This window comes from Hemicordylus capensis, chromosome 1, assembly GCF_027244095.1.
Source record: "Hemicordylus capensis ecotype Gifberg chromosome 1, rHemCap1.1.pri, whole genome shotgun sequence".
Classification (NCBI taxonomy): domain Eukaryota; kingdom Metazoa; phylum Chordata; class Lepidosauria; order Squamata; family Cordylidae; genus Hemicordylus; species Hemicordylus capensis.
The window spans coordinates 328,562,486-328,579,676 of NC_069657.1; the positions used below are offsets into that span (position 1 = coordinate 328,562,486).

General features: G+C 39.8%; 1 protein-coding gene across 2 annotated transcripts in view; it reads left to right on the forward strand.

Moving 5' to 3' along the window:
- Positions 1-545: 545 nt before the first annotated feature.
- LIN28B (lin-28 homolog B) overlaps positions 546-17,191 on the forward strand; it is a 142,357-nt gene continuing 125,711 nt past the window's right edge. The window contains exons 1-2 of one of the 2 annotated variants that reach the window (XM_053259392.1): positions 546-881; positions 11,384-11,432. In XM_053259392.1, coding sequence (XP_053115367.1) covers positions 11,399-11,432 — 34 coding nt within the window. In that variant the 5' untranslated portion in view covers positions 546-881; positions 11,384-11,398. Of the gene's footprint in view, positions 882-941; positions 1,801-11,383; positions 11,433-17,191 lie in introns of those variants that run through there. The other variant, XM_053260235.1, reaches the window with a different exon arrangement.

The following is a 17,191-nucleotide window of genomic DNA, read 5'->3' on the forward strand; positions in this document are numbered from 1 at the left end:
GTGGGAACGGAACTGGCAGTGGCGGCACAGATATTTCCCACCATCTCCGTCCGAGTGTAGCTCCGGCCACATTGTTGTCCTCCAACTTTCCTGGTTCCCACAAGCTGCTCTGGAACCCCGAGTGCCTCCTGTGGGAGGGTGTGGTGCAGTGGCAGGCAGGGGCTGCACGACCGCTGGCGGTAGCTGATCCCAGGCAGAGTGGCGCCGCGGCCCCTCGCTGAGCTCCTGCACTTCCTCCCCTTGCTCTCTGAACCACCACCACCACCACCACCACTCCGTCCTCCTGCCCTAGCGGGGGACCCACTCGCTGAAAAGTCTGGAGAGGATCCAGCCACTACCGCCAGACAGAAACAGATGCAGCCCGATCCTGTGTGTGTTTTCGCAGGACTGTAAACCCCCCCCACCACCACCACCACCACCACGTTATTCCCCGGGGATTTTGCCCAGTGAAACACCCTCGGAGGACAACCGGAGGAGAAGAGGAGCTTTGCGGTGGGAAGAAGCAGCAGCCTGATGGGAGGCGTGGTTTCCGGGAGAGAGGGCGAGCTGCGGGAAGAAATGCGCGGAGAATCGCAGCCGCGAGGCAGCACAAGGCGGCGGCTCGAAGAGAGATGCCGAAGGGCTTTGGCGGTGCAGCCAATGGGACAAGCAGGCGGGAGGGCTTAAGCAGGTGTGCGCCCGCGGCGGCGCGAAGTCAGTGGCTGCTGCCGCTGCCTTCTCTCCCTGCTTAGCCTCGTTCCAGTCCTCCAGCCAGCGAGCTGGAGCCTCTCTGCTGCTCCCGCTCCCCTCCGCCTCCTCCTCCTCCTCCTCCTCCATCTTTCACGCCGAAAAAGCCACCGAAGCCCAGCCCTACTTCAGCTCGCGACCATGGCGCGCGGGAGGTAAGCCAAAGCAAGCCCTTCTTCTCGGGGAGCCGGGCAGGTGGAGGGACGAGAGGCATTTTCTGGCAGGAAAAGCTGCCGTGCGAAGGTCGGAGCAGGGGTTATGTGGCTGGGTGGCAACGGGGATGCTGAGGAGGCGGGTGTACTTCCGGGTTCACACCTTGATTTCCCTCCCTCCTCCGCCTGTCAGCCTTCAAGCTGTCACCCAGGGAGTGCTCTTGCTGCTGCATGGGACGCGTGCGGGTGTTAGTGGAACTATTATTTAAATAATAACAGCATGTCGTCTCAGATCTCTGTGGCTGGAGCCACAGAGCGTCTAGTTGGTATCGGCCAAGCCATAGGTTGCTCCCAAAATGTTTGCGTCAACTTGCACCGAAGTGAAAATACAACGCCATACGCGCACACAAAGCCCCGTGGGGCCAGCAAGTACTTCGGCAGAAATTGGACACCAGGGGGCGTTCATGTCCCTTCCTCTGCTCCCCCCGCCACATACACTCCTTTACCCCTCTCCCCCCGCGCCTTGTTGCACATAGATCTTCTTTGTATGTGCAAAAAGCTACCCAGGAAATAATCTTAAGGTGAAAGAGAGATGCGCAGCGAGAACCTCAGCGCAGAACTTTGGAGAAACAGAGAGAAGGGAGAGAGCCTGGAGCTTAAAGTTGTGTACAACCAAGCACAGGAGGATAAAAGAGATGGACAGCTACATTGTTTGCTAAGCGGGGCGTGAGCCTTAAACTGACTACAAGAGCAGAGGATGAACCTAATCTTTCACTGATTGGTTCCCCAAAGGGACTATTTTTATGTGCACAGTGGTAACTATTCCTGCCCTATGTAGTTTTGCAGGAGAACTAGGGGAGAGAGGCATGTCGTTAGTTGATCTGTTGTATAAATCGGGGTCCTCTCTATGGGATTTTAAAATGTAAGTAATAGGCCGCCATTTTGAACTGTTTCGTTCAATAGAAAATGAAATCCTAGGTCTTACGCTGTTTCTTTGCTTTTTCTCCTCTCGTTTTTTTGCTTGATTGCTCCTAGTGTTACTGCATGCAGGTTTCTCTTCTGTTGGCTGCTGCAATACTATGTAGTATTCCTTTTGATGCTGCTTGCACTGATAGCGTGAAATGAAAGGGGAAATAATAAAACAAAATATATAGTTTCTGTTGCCTAGTTTCTTATATTGGTAGGAAATCTAGTTAGATCAGTTTGGGTATGGATTAGAATACTTTGCATGCACTAAGCATAGTGAGTACAATGGGATTTTATAATGTTACTGTGCTCAATAAAACTGTTACACCCCACCCCCATTGGGAGCATAGATGATTAAATTGATGTTGCAGTGCATTTTTGACACTCAAGTAGAATGTTTTTCTTGGTTTTCAGTCTCCCGAGAGACTGTAATTAAAAGTTTCCTGGTCATTAAAATTGTGTGCCGCTAACAGCTAATATAAATTTGCTAAACATAATTAAGACAGAATTAAATGTGATTTTTTTTTTGTTGACAAACCTCATGCTGAAGCAATAATAGGCATCTGTTATTTCTGTTGTACAGATATGTAAACTCAGTTAATTGTGTACAGCAGGACTTGACTTTAAAACATACTCTACCCTTTTCCTGTTGAAATGCAGATGGTGCTTTATACCAATTAGCCTTGAGGTAATTTAATAAAAATTTCCCCTTTGGAACTAAATATGATCTACTATAAGCCAGCCTGAAAGGTCCTCTGGCTTAAGCAATGTACTTCAGTCTCAAGCATGTTGTAAAACAACTATGCAGCTGCTATTATCTAAATGGTTTTTAATAACAGTCCTGCTTAATTACTGAAATGTTGATCAAACAGGCTTGCATTTGCAGCAGGTAAGCAGATTGGCTGTTTAGAATTAGCTATTGATAAAATTGTGTAGTAGCACCACAGAAAAAATAGGCAGATGGGCCTTATTTTTTATTTAAATGAACCTTATAATAAATATTACTATAACTTGCATGGGAAAACATTCATTTGTGGGGAAATGGCTATTGTACACAATGCAGCACTGAAGTGCTAAAAATATTCTGAAAGAATAACTTTCCATATTGACCTTAAGCTTTGCAGCAAAAACACTGTTCCAATATTGTTATAAAATATATTTTGACTATGAAAAAATTCATTTAATGGAGAAAGGCTGTTTCTGATAACCTTGCTGCTTTGTATTATCAAATTGCCATTCTTGCCTGGGCAAGCAAATTTTAAAGAAATGAGCATCTATTATTTTAATGAAAAGCATGCTAAAAAGAGGGATTCAAACAAACTTGATTGAAATAAAAATAAATATTAAAATAGGAAAAAGGAAAATTCCCTCTGTCGGGACTGAAGTAGTCTTTGCTATGGTTATTGATAGGATGTAATGCTATCCTTCAAAGCAGTATCAGTGTGCTTCTTTCCAATAAAATGATAATTTGCAAGGGCTAAGTATTAAGTATTTGTTGGTTTAATTTGGAAGCACAATTTTTACACTCTGTATTTAGAAAACGTGCCTTTAAGGAGTGTTTTTTTTCTGTTGGCTGGAATGCCTACCAGAGGATTTTGATGTTTACAATATTCATTACTAGAGGGCAGCTCCTGAAGGGACCATTTTTAAGAATGATTATCAATCTTGCATAATAAGTCATAGTTTCTAATACTAAGCAGAAAACTGTTACAGCTTTTTAATTTATTAAATGCCAGAGTTTTGTTTTGCTCCACTTGGAAGGCTATAGTTCGTAGAAATTCTAGGGTTTATGCATTTACACAATAGCTCCTCCTATGACATGACGCTATATGATGTCGCTGACCGAAGTGCTGAAGCAAGTCAGCCATCTTGATCACTATTAAATCCAATTGAAAACATCCTCAAGTTCTGAAATGCCAGAATTAGTAGAGTAAGTCACTATACCTTTCATTCTACCCCCATTCACTTATCATTCACAAATTGCGCAAGGGGCGTTTTTATAAAAGGTATTTAATTGTTTGCTACAGTGGGCCATGAACTGAATACTTATCTATCTATATTATAATATCTCATCACAAGAATGGCTACTGATGTTTTAATCTATCTAATAATCTATGATACTAGTTTTTAGGAATGAGTGATAGTTTTCAGGTTTCAAATAACTCATGAAAACTGACATGGTGGTCTCTGATCAGTGATAAGGAAAATTTTGTGCATGCTTCAGGTTTCAACAGCCTGATTTTTTTTAAATTATGTATTTTAAAATGAATAATAAAATAGTTGAGAAAAACAAGGTGAGGTACATGATAGAAATGAATGTGTCTGGGTTCTTGTATTTTTGCTGGAAAATCTCCTATACAAGCAAGGACATCAACAGTGTGTTTGTTGTTGTTTTTAATTAAAAACAGCTCTATGGTAATCTTACTTGAATTTGGTTCTGCCTCTTTTTTCCGATATATAATATTTAAATACTTGACACAGAGCTTACATCTTGTTTCTAAAAACAGAATGAATTTATATTCACGATCTTCAAATTAAAGGCCAAAGGTGACAAACAGAGACAAAGGTCACACAGCTCATTTTCAAGCAATTGGTTTTTACTTTGCCTCATGTCTGAACAAAAGCTTAACTCCACACACACCTAGAATGTTGTTCTTAACTGTCTTACAGTTGTCTTACAGTTTGCTAAGTAGATGTCTGCAACTGAAGATAAGGATACTTTCTTAGACTGTTTCTTATTTTTGAATGTATACTTCTAGTATTTCTACTAGTTCTATACCTCCTATCTCTAAATGCATCAGGTTTTCTAGATGTACTTACAATGTCATTCTGTTGTAATTTAAAAAATATGTAAAAACAACATGCATGCATTGCCCCTATATTTTTCTGTAATATAGAACAGGTGGAGACGAGCTATAACCTTAAACTGAGTATCTGGAATGTAGATTAAAAACAAAAACACTGAATAGCAAAATACTTTGTTGAATTAAAGGGAGCATTTTTTCACTGACTTGGTTTTTGCTAATTGGTAACAACAGAATGCTTCAAGAATGGAAGTGAAATCTAGTCCACAAAAGCTTAAACTTCAAATGTTAGTCTTTAAAGGGCCACAGACTTTATTTTTCCTGTAACAGTTGAACACAACTACCTATCTACACCCCCTCCCTCCAAAGAAAATGTATTGCAATATTTTAATATGCTAACCTACTTTCTAAACTGGATTATTGCTGCTCAAAGATAATCAAAATAAATGTTTTCACAACTATCTTTCTGGACGTTGCTTGAATTAAAATGAACATTGAATTACACTTTTTTTAGACTGAACTAGAAAAGTCAATATGTGAAGTGTATGTAACTTTAAATTTTTAGGAAAATTGAGAAGCTGTTTGCAATCTGATTAATCTTGAGCAAGAATGTGAGATCTATTTGCAAAATCATCAGTTATTAAATTAGTCATTTCCCCCTAATTTCTTTTGTGACTTAAATATTTACAAAATCTGTTAATTGAATTTTGTATTTACACAATATGACCTAACCTTGTAAAAGCATTACTACTGTGACCAGAAGATATACATGTAGGTCAGCATGTGGGTGGTGGATGTCTGTTTCCTTTCAGTAAACCATTAATATCTGAAACAGTAAAATCCTGGAATATTTTAAATCTTCTATAGTGTTTAATTTGAACTTGCTGTGTAATTTTCTTAATTTGTGGTAAATCTTGCACATAGAAAAGAAAGTGCACACTGAGGAAATAAGCTCTTCTTGAAGAAAAATACAAGGTTCACTTCAAAATATTTGAATATGCTACAATATCACTGTTTAATCAAACATTTTTAAAACAGAGCTGAGGAGGTTTAGATTTGATAGCTTTTACAGCCAGTATTAACAATATGGTGGCGGGAGGGGGCGGATCCTGATTGCAAGCTGTATTAGGAGCATAAGCTTCCTTTATTTAGTGCTTCACACTATAGCATTGGCTTTTTTAGTTTCTTCTTAAGAGGACTGAAAGCAATCTACAGAACAGTTAAACAACTGTGCATAAGAGTTCCACTTAGATAATAGTTATATAATTACAGTAGATCTTCAAACTTTTATTAAAAGCTGATATTTTAAAACATGGGAAATGGAATGGTAATATAGTATTTAACTTTGTCAACAAATATTAATTACAGTTAATGTTAATATAATAAGCATACAGTGTAAGCATACAATGTAATTAAAGTCCTAAAGTAACAAATAATGTATCATTACTAAAAACATTACATGAACTAAAATACTGGTGTTTCCTTTCAGTCTACAAAAATTCAATGCAAACTTCATTTAGTAAATAGTATATACTGTAAGTGTTTTAATAGATTCGTTTATTAAACTACTTAAATTTCCTTAGAGGTTGCTTAGAAAATTAAATTAAAGGTTGCTTAGAAAATGAAGAGTGGTTTTATGGAATAAAAAATAAGGTGACTTATGAACAAATATTAAAATAATGGGAAAGTTTGTCTAAATACAATATGATTATCTGTACTTGTGACTGAATCCATTTTTAACCTCATTAAATAAGTATGTAACTAACTTGAATAGAAATGTTAAGTTTGAAAATGAAACATTTCTCTTTGGCTTCAATGTCTTGGTTTTGTTTATTTCTGATGAATAACTTAGATTTTTTTGCTAAATAAAAACTGGTTCATCTATATACATGTAGAAATTCATGAGCTTTATACCATACATTCAGTGTAGCTTAATTTGACTTAATCCACCTAAATGGCTTTGATATCTGAGCAAGGTGATGAAAACATCAGCTCCTGAATTGATGATGTTTTCATCACCTGAATTGATAGTTCTAAAACAAACTAAAGGGATACAAAATGGAATCTTAATTAAACTCAGTGAAAGACATAAATGGTAGGCATTATGATATGAACAGTTAAAGATTAAGGACACAATCCTGTCAAAATGAAGCACATTTCAGTCCTGCTTTCAATGCGCATTTTAAGAATGTACTTAACTCTCTCCTGGTGAAAGCAAATGTGTTTAACTGACAGGATCACACCCTAAAAGAGTATCTCTCTATCCTGTAAAATTTTCACCATTCTGAAAAGAGTTGTGTTAGATTGTATCTGAAATGACAGCAAATGACTGTTATGGCCATGTAAGAGTACTTAAACTTATCAGTATTCTGATGATTTCCCCAAAACATGTTATTGGCTCAGTTACATGTTAACTTCACTAAGTTATTAAACCAGAGTATTAAAGCTGCAGTACTACAATTCATTAGAAAATAATTGCGACATTTCCCACACAAAGCTCTCACACTAATATAATAAATCCTTGGTTTCCAGGGTTTAAATGACTGGATCAAATCCTTATACACAATTCCAAATATTTTACACTTAAACTACAAGATCTCCCTTGTTATGGATTCTAATACAAGATATACAGATACTTTCATATCATTTGAATTCCTCAAAATAAAAACTCCTAAAGCACTGAGATTGTTTTAAAATGAACTTAAATATATTTCTTTGAAAAGTTTTATTGTAGCTTTTAAAACCTAGGAATTGTATAAGTAAAAACAATGAAGTACTCTTAAATAAATGAAAACATTATTTTACACTCTGGAATAAGAGTGAATAGTATAAACCAAAATAGTAACAGAATGTGGTTATAACTTTGGTTGAAATATCGGGAGGATGGTTAATATTTCTGAGACACTGGTGACTTACGTTGCAGTTCTGATAGCCACCTTTTTGTTATCTCACTTGTTTAAAGTGAAATGTTAATCCTCTTCTTTAGTGTGAAATCTTAGTAAGAATCCTGAAAAAATATTATAGGCTTTCCATACATAAACTTAATAATTAAATGCTTATGTATAATATTGCATTGGTTAAGTTTCATTCTGGACCAAATTTTAGACTCCAGACAGCTTAAATGACTTCCACTTGTACAATTGTTTAGTTTTGGAAGAAAGACCAGATTCTGTCCTTTCAGAATGTTACAAATAAGCTCTGAATATCTAATTTAAAACAACTTTAAAATCTCACATCTTAATAAATTAGGGAAAGATAAACTAATGAACATAAATTTGATCTGACAATTTTGAAATCATATGACTATTCAATGATTTCTAATTTGATTTTCAGTATTAATAATGCATCTATATTAGCTTTGATCTCTCTATCATCCTGAAATTTAATTCTTCTTAAACCATATCCAATAGCATATGTGGCTGAACATTTTCTTCAAATCTATTGTTCCAAAACCAAATAATTGTACACATAGCCATTGTTTCATCTCCCTCTATTTAATTTGTAACTTTTAAATGTGCATAATTTTATAATTATATATAGTTATATATTCTTTAATTTCACCATAACTGCAGTGTCCCATACCTTAAAAATCAATTCATCCCATGTTGGAGATTTTGGATTTCTCTACCCCCCCTGCTTATGACCAATCTAGTAGCAAACAAAAGATGACCTATCCAGTTATCAAATTTACCCAGATACCAGATTACCCAGATACCAAACCTATCATGTCCAGAATTCCAAATTTTAAAAGGTGAACCTTTGGTAAATTACAACTTCAAATTTTAATTATACTCAATTTCATCTTTCTCCAAAAGGTCTGTATTTTAGAGCAGCTCCAAAATATATGTAGAATATCGACATCTGTACCACCATATTGCCAGTACTTACCTGGGTGTGTGAGCTAAATATAGTTCAATCTATGGGAAATTAAATACCATCTAAATAGTAATTTATAAGAAACTTCCTATAGACTGGAGCTATAGATAAGTTTAGGACACTTCCACAATCTAATCTATGACATAACTGAATATCAACAATTGCAAAAACAAAAATTTGAGTTATATCAAATTTTGTTGTAATAAAACATTGTTAGCGGATAAATTCCAGGGGATAGCTTTCCCTTTAGCTTTAACCAATTACAATAAATATATTTTAGACACAGGTTATTTTTTAAGTTTGTGAAGTTGTCTTGGAGAAATGCCAAAGGGTGTCCTATAATAGAACTGACATTGTTTCTTGCTCAAATGTAACTATTTCTCAAAAACTAAAGTTGAAGATGAACTAACAGAGAGGATTGACATATATTATAATATTTGGGACCACTAAGCCTCCCTTTCCATGAGGTCTATACAAAACACTCATTGAAATTTGACCAAATAAAATAATTTATCACCTCTTGCCATGTGTTTTATAAGTACTACAGGAACAGCTAAGGGAGAATGTCTACCTTTCTAATACTATTTGTATGTATTGTCTTATCTGCCAGCATAATTTGAAATTGCTTTAACTTTTTCAGGTCAGAAGCAAAAATCTTATGAGGCATGTTCAATATTACAATCTCTTGAGTTCTCAGTGGTTGTTAATGTCCTTAATGCCCTCTACTTCTTTTTGCTATCAAATACTGAAATATCATGAATCATTTCAGAATAATTATGAATATTCTTATTAGGGAAAAACTTGTTATGGGGCAGCTAAGAATTTATTATTGTTGTTATTATTATTAATTAGAATAATCACAATATGCTGTCCTGAATCTCCCAATAATGCAATCAGTGTCCATTTCATTATTCTTCCTAGCTTATTAGTTTTGTGATTAATTTTGCAGAAACTGAGAATATGAAACTGCAATAGATTGTACTGCAACAGTAATATCTCAGGGCCAAAATCATGCAAGCTCATCCCCTTCCTTCCTGAAATTCTTGTGTAAGTGCTAGATATTATGCTAGCTCTTGATTTACATATCATTATGCAATACTAAAGCATGTTGTACACAAAAGGTAATACTGACTTAACAGAGAGACTGAGATTGCTCTGACTAGAAGAGTGGGGTGAAGGTTAGTGAAATTAGTACCCCAGGAACTGTATTTTCCCTGTAGTGATAAACTGGGTAGTGCTTAACCAAAATGAAAAGAAAACTGCGAGTCAGCCTCCAAATTGTGTACATATTCGAAGGTGGCAATTTTGTCTATTGACACTTGGGTTCCTTTTTTTAAAAAGGACTTTACAACTTCTAAATGCAACTGAGCTGTTTCATGAGAAATAGGAACTTGTTCTGAATTATTCAGAGCTGAAACTGAGTACTGAGTATTTTCTTTGTGTCATACAGTGAAGATTACGTGTTTCTCTTGAGCATAATAATGCTTTTTTAAAAGCACATTCTAGAAATAGTTTTTAAAAAGCAGAAGAAATAAATCCCACAACTTGATCTTCTACTACTGCTGAAAGAAGAAAAGCAATGTTAGTAACTACTAGATGGTTCAAATAATATACTCCAGGACAATATACTTTTGTGGCTGTGGCCTACAAAAACAACTATCATATTTTACTTGTATATGTAACTTCCATATCCAAGTTGTCTGTACACCTCACTTGTTAAATGTACATTTCATATCCAAGTTATTATATTAATATACTTTCTTAAAGTTGAATTATCTCACACTAGAATTAGATCCTAATTTTCTTGGATTATAATCTGATAATTTAATCTGTAAAACAAGATGTATAGAAATAAAGCTCTCTAGAGGGATTTACAAAATATTGAATCTCAATAGGTACAGCAATTCATAGTGTTTTATTCTACTACTTAGCTTTCTAGATTTCTCAAAGGGAGAGTAACCTCTTGCAAGTGGAGCAAAGAAAACTATTCAAACAGCAAGAAGATTTTAAAAGGAAAGCAATGCAGTGCTTTGGGCATACATTTGTTAATAAACTATCAGTTCAAGAAGAGCAAGTTTATATCAGTAGTTACCTAGGCACCTTATGCATTGCCCAGGAGATAGCTGCTTGGAATGTAACCTAATCTACCTGCATAGCCCAGGTAACAAGTTTGCTGTTAAAACATTGACTTTTCTCAACATAATATTGGTGACTGACATGCAGACATTAAATAGCCAAATAAGACAACCCCTTTTCAGTTTGAACAAAGACAGGAAACATTGTACATTAGCTCACATTGTACATCCAAGCCACATTGTCTGTTTTGGGGTTTACATACAGGATTTACATTTCTAATAGAAAAATAGTTTTCAGGTATGGGAAACATGTTACTGCTACAGTTTGTACTTGACCAAAGTGTATTCCAAGATGTTTAATCTGTGTTTGTCATGATTGCAGCTAACTAAATGTTATGTGGGATTGTATGTTATCTGAACATGAGAAATTTGCATCCAGAATTCTTTGAGCTGATTCTACAGATGTGAATAATGGATTGTGCTATTAAGTAACTTACTTGTGGAAGAGGCCAATTAAAGGACAAATGCCTTCATAAAAATGTGAATACTTTCCTCCCTTCAATTCATTAGACTGATTGGAATTATCAGTCTAACTGGTTATCTAATTGTGGTGGTGATGAGCTAGGTAAGTATCAACCTGTAAAAAAGTTTACAGGTCACTTCATAGAGTCAAGAACTGGCATTTTATGGTCTTCTAATGAGCCATTAAACTGGAGAAGAGCTAATTAAATACAGTGCTCTGGTAGAATTAACATAGTAGTGACTGCAGCTCTCTGATTTCTAGGTGCGTCAGAAGACTATGAGATCATTCTGGAAAGTCTCTTCAAGTCCAGGTTAGTCTCTCTTATCCCCCCCTTGTGGCTGTCTTGGCTGATGTCTTGTGTATGACTAGAAGTGATGGTGAAGGCCCTCTCCCTTAATGGATTGAGCATAATTTTCCTGACTAGAAAGAGCAGAAAAAAGTACAGACTTCCCAAAACATAACTGGGTGCCCAATGCGAACTAAAATTCAAAACACTTGTACTTCTAAGAGCCATTAGTTTCTGTAGGACGGTGCAACAATAGTAAAGTATGCAAAGAAATGAAAGTTCTAAATTGAAATATATATTACAAAAAATAGATGAGCCGTGAAGCAGGGAGCCAACCAATAGATCCTTTAGAGTGGTATTCATAAATGAATTGCACAGAAGTCCCACTGAGCTGTATGCAATTTACTCCCTAGTAATGTGTTTGGGATTGCAGCCTAGTAACACTTTCTATGCATGTTTATTCATAAGTTCCACTGTGTTCCATGGAAAAATGTATGTCCCTATGTGAATTTAGAGTTGATGCCTGAAAAAGCTGATCTCTTACCCGCCCCCGCCCCCATAACTGCATGTTTGATTTAAAGTGGCAAACGAGAGGTGTTTACATGCAGGATGACATTAACTCTTGTAGAGCAGATAAATGCCAAGAATTGGTGCAAATAATATATCAAATTATGGTAAGCTTACAAATATCCTTGTTGCTCTAGAAGACTTAATCCTGAGCAGAAGCATTACATGCAGGGTTGGCCTAATTCCTCCCCCCCCCTGCTGCCTGTAGCAATATGGTGAGGTGTTGCTCCCCACCTATGGCAAAGCATATTTTCTGCTGTCCCACCAAGTTGTTCTATACTATTGTCCCTGACCTCTTCTTCCCTTCCTCCCTCCACACACCACCACTCTAGTTTTGGTGGAGATGGCTGGGATGGGCACAGGGTGTCGCCCACTAAATTGCTGTCACTGCCAATCTGTTACCCAAGGCAACCTCCTCACCACACCTCATTTCATTAGCAGGCCAGCCTGACTACAGGTACAGGTGGCCCCCTCTACTCATGGAGCATGCCTTAAACCTGTCCTGATGGGTGTGAAAGACAGGGCCCTCAGGAGTCAGCCTGTGGCAAAACCTAGGCGGAGGGCCTTTCACCTTCCCAAACGCTTGGGGGCCTTCGACCTCCCCTATGAAAGAGCCGCCACACTAATACCCGGTGGCCCTTTAAGAGAGTCTCCGATAGAAGGCTTGTGTGGCTTTTGACCCAGCCCTTCCCCTCAAGATCTTTTCACTAGGCAAGGAAACGCAGGACAGGAGCTGGTAATGCTCCACTGTAGATCACTTCAGTGTCCCAAGAACCGTCGTCTTGCCTGTTTCTGAGCAGCTCTTTGGCGATCTGCTACTCAAGCTACGGTAATTCCTCTTCGGCACCTTTCCAGAGGGCGGGTGGCGGGAAAGGGTGTTGACGCAGGCTTCCCGAAATCTGGCAAGGTGCATCTGACGTCATGCAGCAGAAAGTGACCAGCTCAAGAACAGCACGACGAGGTTAAAACTGTTTAGAGATGCTGGAGTCCCATGTTGAGTCAGGCAAGGTGCAAAAAGACACCTTCTGTCTTCTGAGCAATCCTCTCTCCTACTATAATGCCTATTGCTAGAAGTCGATCCTGTTTCCTTTTGGGCAGCGTTCTTCTGATGAGCACTGAGGAGGGGATGCAGTCGAACCTCTACCCTTAGCATCTGGAAAAAGCAAAAGCGAGACTTTTCGGTTTCTAGAAAGGAGAAGCTCTTCGAGGAATCCCCTGGACCCCTCTCTCTCTCTCTGCCTTCGTACGCCCAGCGCTCACGGGCACTGTCCTTACAACTGGGCTTATTCTTGGCCGGAAGGCAACGCAAGCGACGTCTTTTTAGCCGTCGGTGGCATTCCTTTATTGCATTCCTCCCGAAACTAGTTTACGGGGTCAAACTCTTGCTCGCTCATCTATTTTCTGAATTTATTGGCCAATAAAACGCCAAGCATCTCCGGCCCTCCAGCTTTCCATTCTCGGACCTGATAATGAAGTCTCTTTCCAGTCCGCTTCTTAGCCGGAAGTAAACGCAGTGATTTCAGTGAAAAAACGTCTAAGTAAGTAGATTTCGGGTTGCCGCCTTAGCTCGCATCCCCTGCCTGACAGTCTCCTTCCTTCACCCTGTACTTTAAAAGGAGCTGCTCTTCTCAGTTGCAAAATAATCCACAAGTGAAAAGCTGCCGGTGCCCAGCAGCCGTCGGGAACCTCTGGAGGGCTGTCTCCGAGTTGGGAAAGTGTCCTAGCGCCCTCCGAGCCTGTCTTTCTTGAACGCAAAGTTGCTGAATTTATCGCTTCAAAGAGAGACTTGTAGAGATAGGTGGTGGATGCATATGATGTCTATTGCAACTCATAGTATGGCCCACCAGAAAACGTCGTGGTGACGAATGTCCCGAAGGGTGGTTATGTCTTCGGCTTTCTCGTGTTCTTAAAGAGAGGACTTGCAGGTGTGTGAATGTGTGAACAATTCTTGTCTCTGAACACTTGGCCCCAAAGTATTACTTTTACTTCCCCCCTCCCTCATTCTTTAACTAAAACCGTGTTCTACATGGTTATATATAAAAAACACTATAAACCGTGTTTTATAGACCCAGCAAGTAATCTCCTCCCCCCCCCCCCGCACGCTTTCACATATTTTAAAACATTATGCAGATTTCTTCATGGCGGTGTGTGGGTTATTGCGAGCGAGGGAAAGACATGCTACTACTACAACCTATCTAATGCCTAGATCCGAACCTTGGGTCCCTAGGAGTTGTCAGATCACAGTTCCCATCATCCTTGGCCACATTGTGCTTGGGGATGATGAGAGTTGTAGTCCATCGGCATCTCGAAACTCAACGTTGGAAACCCCTTTTGCTAGATGACTACTCGGAGTCCCACTCAACCAAATGGTGCGCTGCGCAGACCTTTGAAGCCAGAACGTAGTACCACGCTACGCCTTCCATTTTTTTCTTAACGCTTTGTTGGGTGGTGAATAAGTATTGGCTGGTGGCTTATAAAGGTATGAATTCAGAAGTTCTTACATTTCTTATTTGATCGGATCAAAGCGGCTTCTAGGACTGGCCGGTATTGGAAACACGACACTTTCTGCGGGGGGGCGGGGCGGGTTTTCACTCACGCATGCGTTTACATGTGTAACTTCTGTTCTCGGCAACGTGCAAGTCGAATTTCTCTTTAAATGCGAGAACGTACCGAGATAAAACACATATTCATAATTAATGGGATTGCATTAAGGAAACCTTCATGATGTATTTTATTTTCATTTTCAAAACGGTGTAAGGCTGCAGTCCTACGTATTTTTACAAGGTTGTCTGCCTACTGACCTGAGTAGTGTGATTTTGTAATGCAGCCTTATTAACTGGATCAATTTATTTTAATTATTATTAATAATAATAATAATAATAATAATTATTATTATTATTATTATTATTATTATTATTTATTAACACTTTATATGCCGCTCTTCCTCCAAGGAGCCCAGAGCGGTGTACTTCATGCTTACGTTTCTCCTCACAACAACCCTGTGAAGTAGGTTAGCCTGAGAGAGAAGTTACTGGCCCAGAGTCACCCAGCAAGTATCATGGCAGAATGGGGATTTGAACTCGGGATTTCCTATTACAGAGTGGGTCAAACGGGAATTTGGGAGCGCATAATAAAAGAATGAAGGTGGCTTGCTTAAATCCAGATGGAACAGTCGACATACTACCGTGGCTTCATTTAAAGAAACGAGGCTCAGTGAAAACGGGACTTCTCTGCAAAGCACTGAAGCGACGGAAGATCACGTGCTCTTTCGCGCCTCGCCTTTATTTCAATGGGGTTTGCGTGGTGGGACAGTTTCGTTTGGTGGGTTGTATGCTGTTGTTTAGTCGGAGTCCTTAGTAGTTAGCATTAGCAACAGTCACCCTTAAAAAAACAACAACAATTGTACCAAACAGAGGGAGCTCCTGCAACTGACAGTTCCAGGAGAATGATGGTTTGGGAAGGACTGAGGTAGTCTCACGCAAAACTCGTTTTCAATCAAGGGGGAGGGGAGGCAAGTGATCGTCAAACTATTTGAAATAAAATGTATGCGCCAGATGCCATTGTATTACCTTTCTATGAAACGGACGAGTCATGATTTGTCTCTGGCGGGATGGTGCCCGACAATTTTATAAAACACCTGTTTAGAGGTCTAGGGCACGTTTCTTTCTCCTCTTCTTGACCTGAGCGTGAGATACAGGTAAGTGTCGTGTTCCTCTTCCTTTGCATGCACGGCACTGACTGGAGATGGAAGCGCGACTGGTCTCCACCAAGTAGTCCCTCCCCCCTGTCCATTGTAGTAGCTGTCTCCCTTGTTTGCTTCTGTTCAAGAAACCCCAGAGCTGCGTGAACTACCCACATGAACATCCTCGTGGAAGAGAATACTGAAGCATCTAGTTTTTTTCCTAAATCTAACCTGTATGGGTTTGCGCTCGGGCGCGCAGGCTATTGCTGTGAAAGTTGGTCAAAGGAGGAAAAAGAAAATATACTGTGTGGATCCTATTCCTTATTGATGGAAATAGGAAACGCGTGGTCTTTTTCTCGATCACTTTAGTCCAGACCCAGAATAAATGCTTTTAAAATTCCTTTATGGGTTCTCACTATGGAAGTAGAAAGCTTTCTACCTTGTTATGTCTACCACTACTTCGAGAAAAGAGCAGCAGCACATTCAAGATAAGCGCCTAACAGTGAAGGACTTCCTGAGACCTTCCGGAAGGCTGAGAAATCTTCCTGAAGATGTGGCTGTGTAGCTACTCACTGGAGGGTCCAGAGGAAATGTAACCAACTTAAATCCGGGGGCTCCGGTTAGTCTAAAGCCCCACCACCTTTCCTGAATTCCGACATTTATCCCCAAAGTGTGTAAAGAGTGCTTGAGCGTGTGCAGAGTGCCCAACTCCGAACCCAACTGGGTTCAGCTTTTCCTTAGAGAAAGGTTTTCTGAGGAAAGTCGGGGGGTTTGACCTGAACTGGAAGATGCCCGGAAGCTGAGAATCCATCTGGGGAAGGAGGGCTTTGCTGGGCGCCGGCGCGTCTAGGAGGTCCGCTTTGGAATCTTCCAGGTTGCCAGACTAAGCGCCCATTAGGACCCTCCTGCTTGCTTTCCTAAAGCCGGAACGGGGGAGGGAACCCGACTGCTTGGAACAGCCCTCCCCCTACCAGAGCTGATGCTTGGTGTCTGCTTTGAATAGAAACCAGCGGCCACAAAACCCCGGAGGCTTTAGTTACTCCCAAATACCGGATACCAAGCGCGGGGCTTGCCTGCTCTGTTACCATGCTTACCCTTTTAGGACCACAGAGATGGCATCGGGGAGGCAATTTGCTGGCTTTTAGGATATCACTTCGTTTTTATTAGGTGTCGTGTCACTGGGTCTAGCGGCCGCAACACTTTTGCTGTTGCCTGGGTGTGCAACCTGAGGAAGCGGTGGGAGGCGCGGACGCTCCGTCTGTTGGAACACACGCTGTGCCCGGGAAGCTGGTTTGGGGGAAGAAGACTAAGCAACCGGAAGTAGAAGAAGCTACAGGCAGGACAGCAGGGTTGTTGGAGAGGAATTTTACAGCCCGATCTGTTGGAGAGATTGGCGCTCCTCCGCCCATCTAAATCAAGGGGTCTATGCGAATCGGGGCGCGGCGCAAGCATCATCAAGTAAAACTTCTTGGATTTCTAAGCCGGCTCTCTTCTGGTTGTGCACGATCTCTCTCTTTTCCCAAGTATTTTTTAC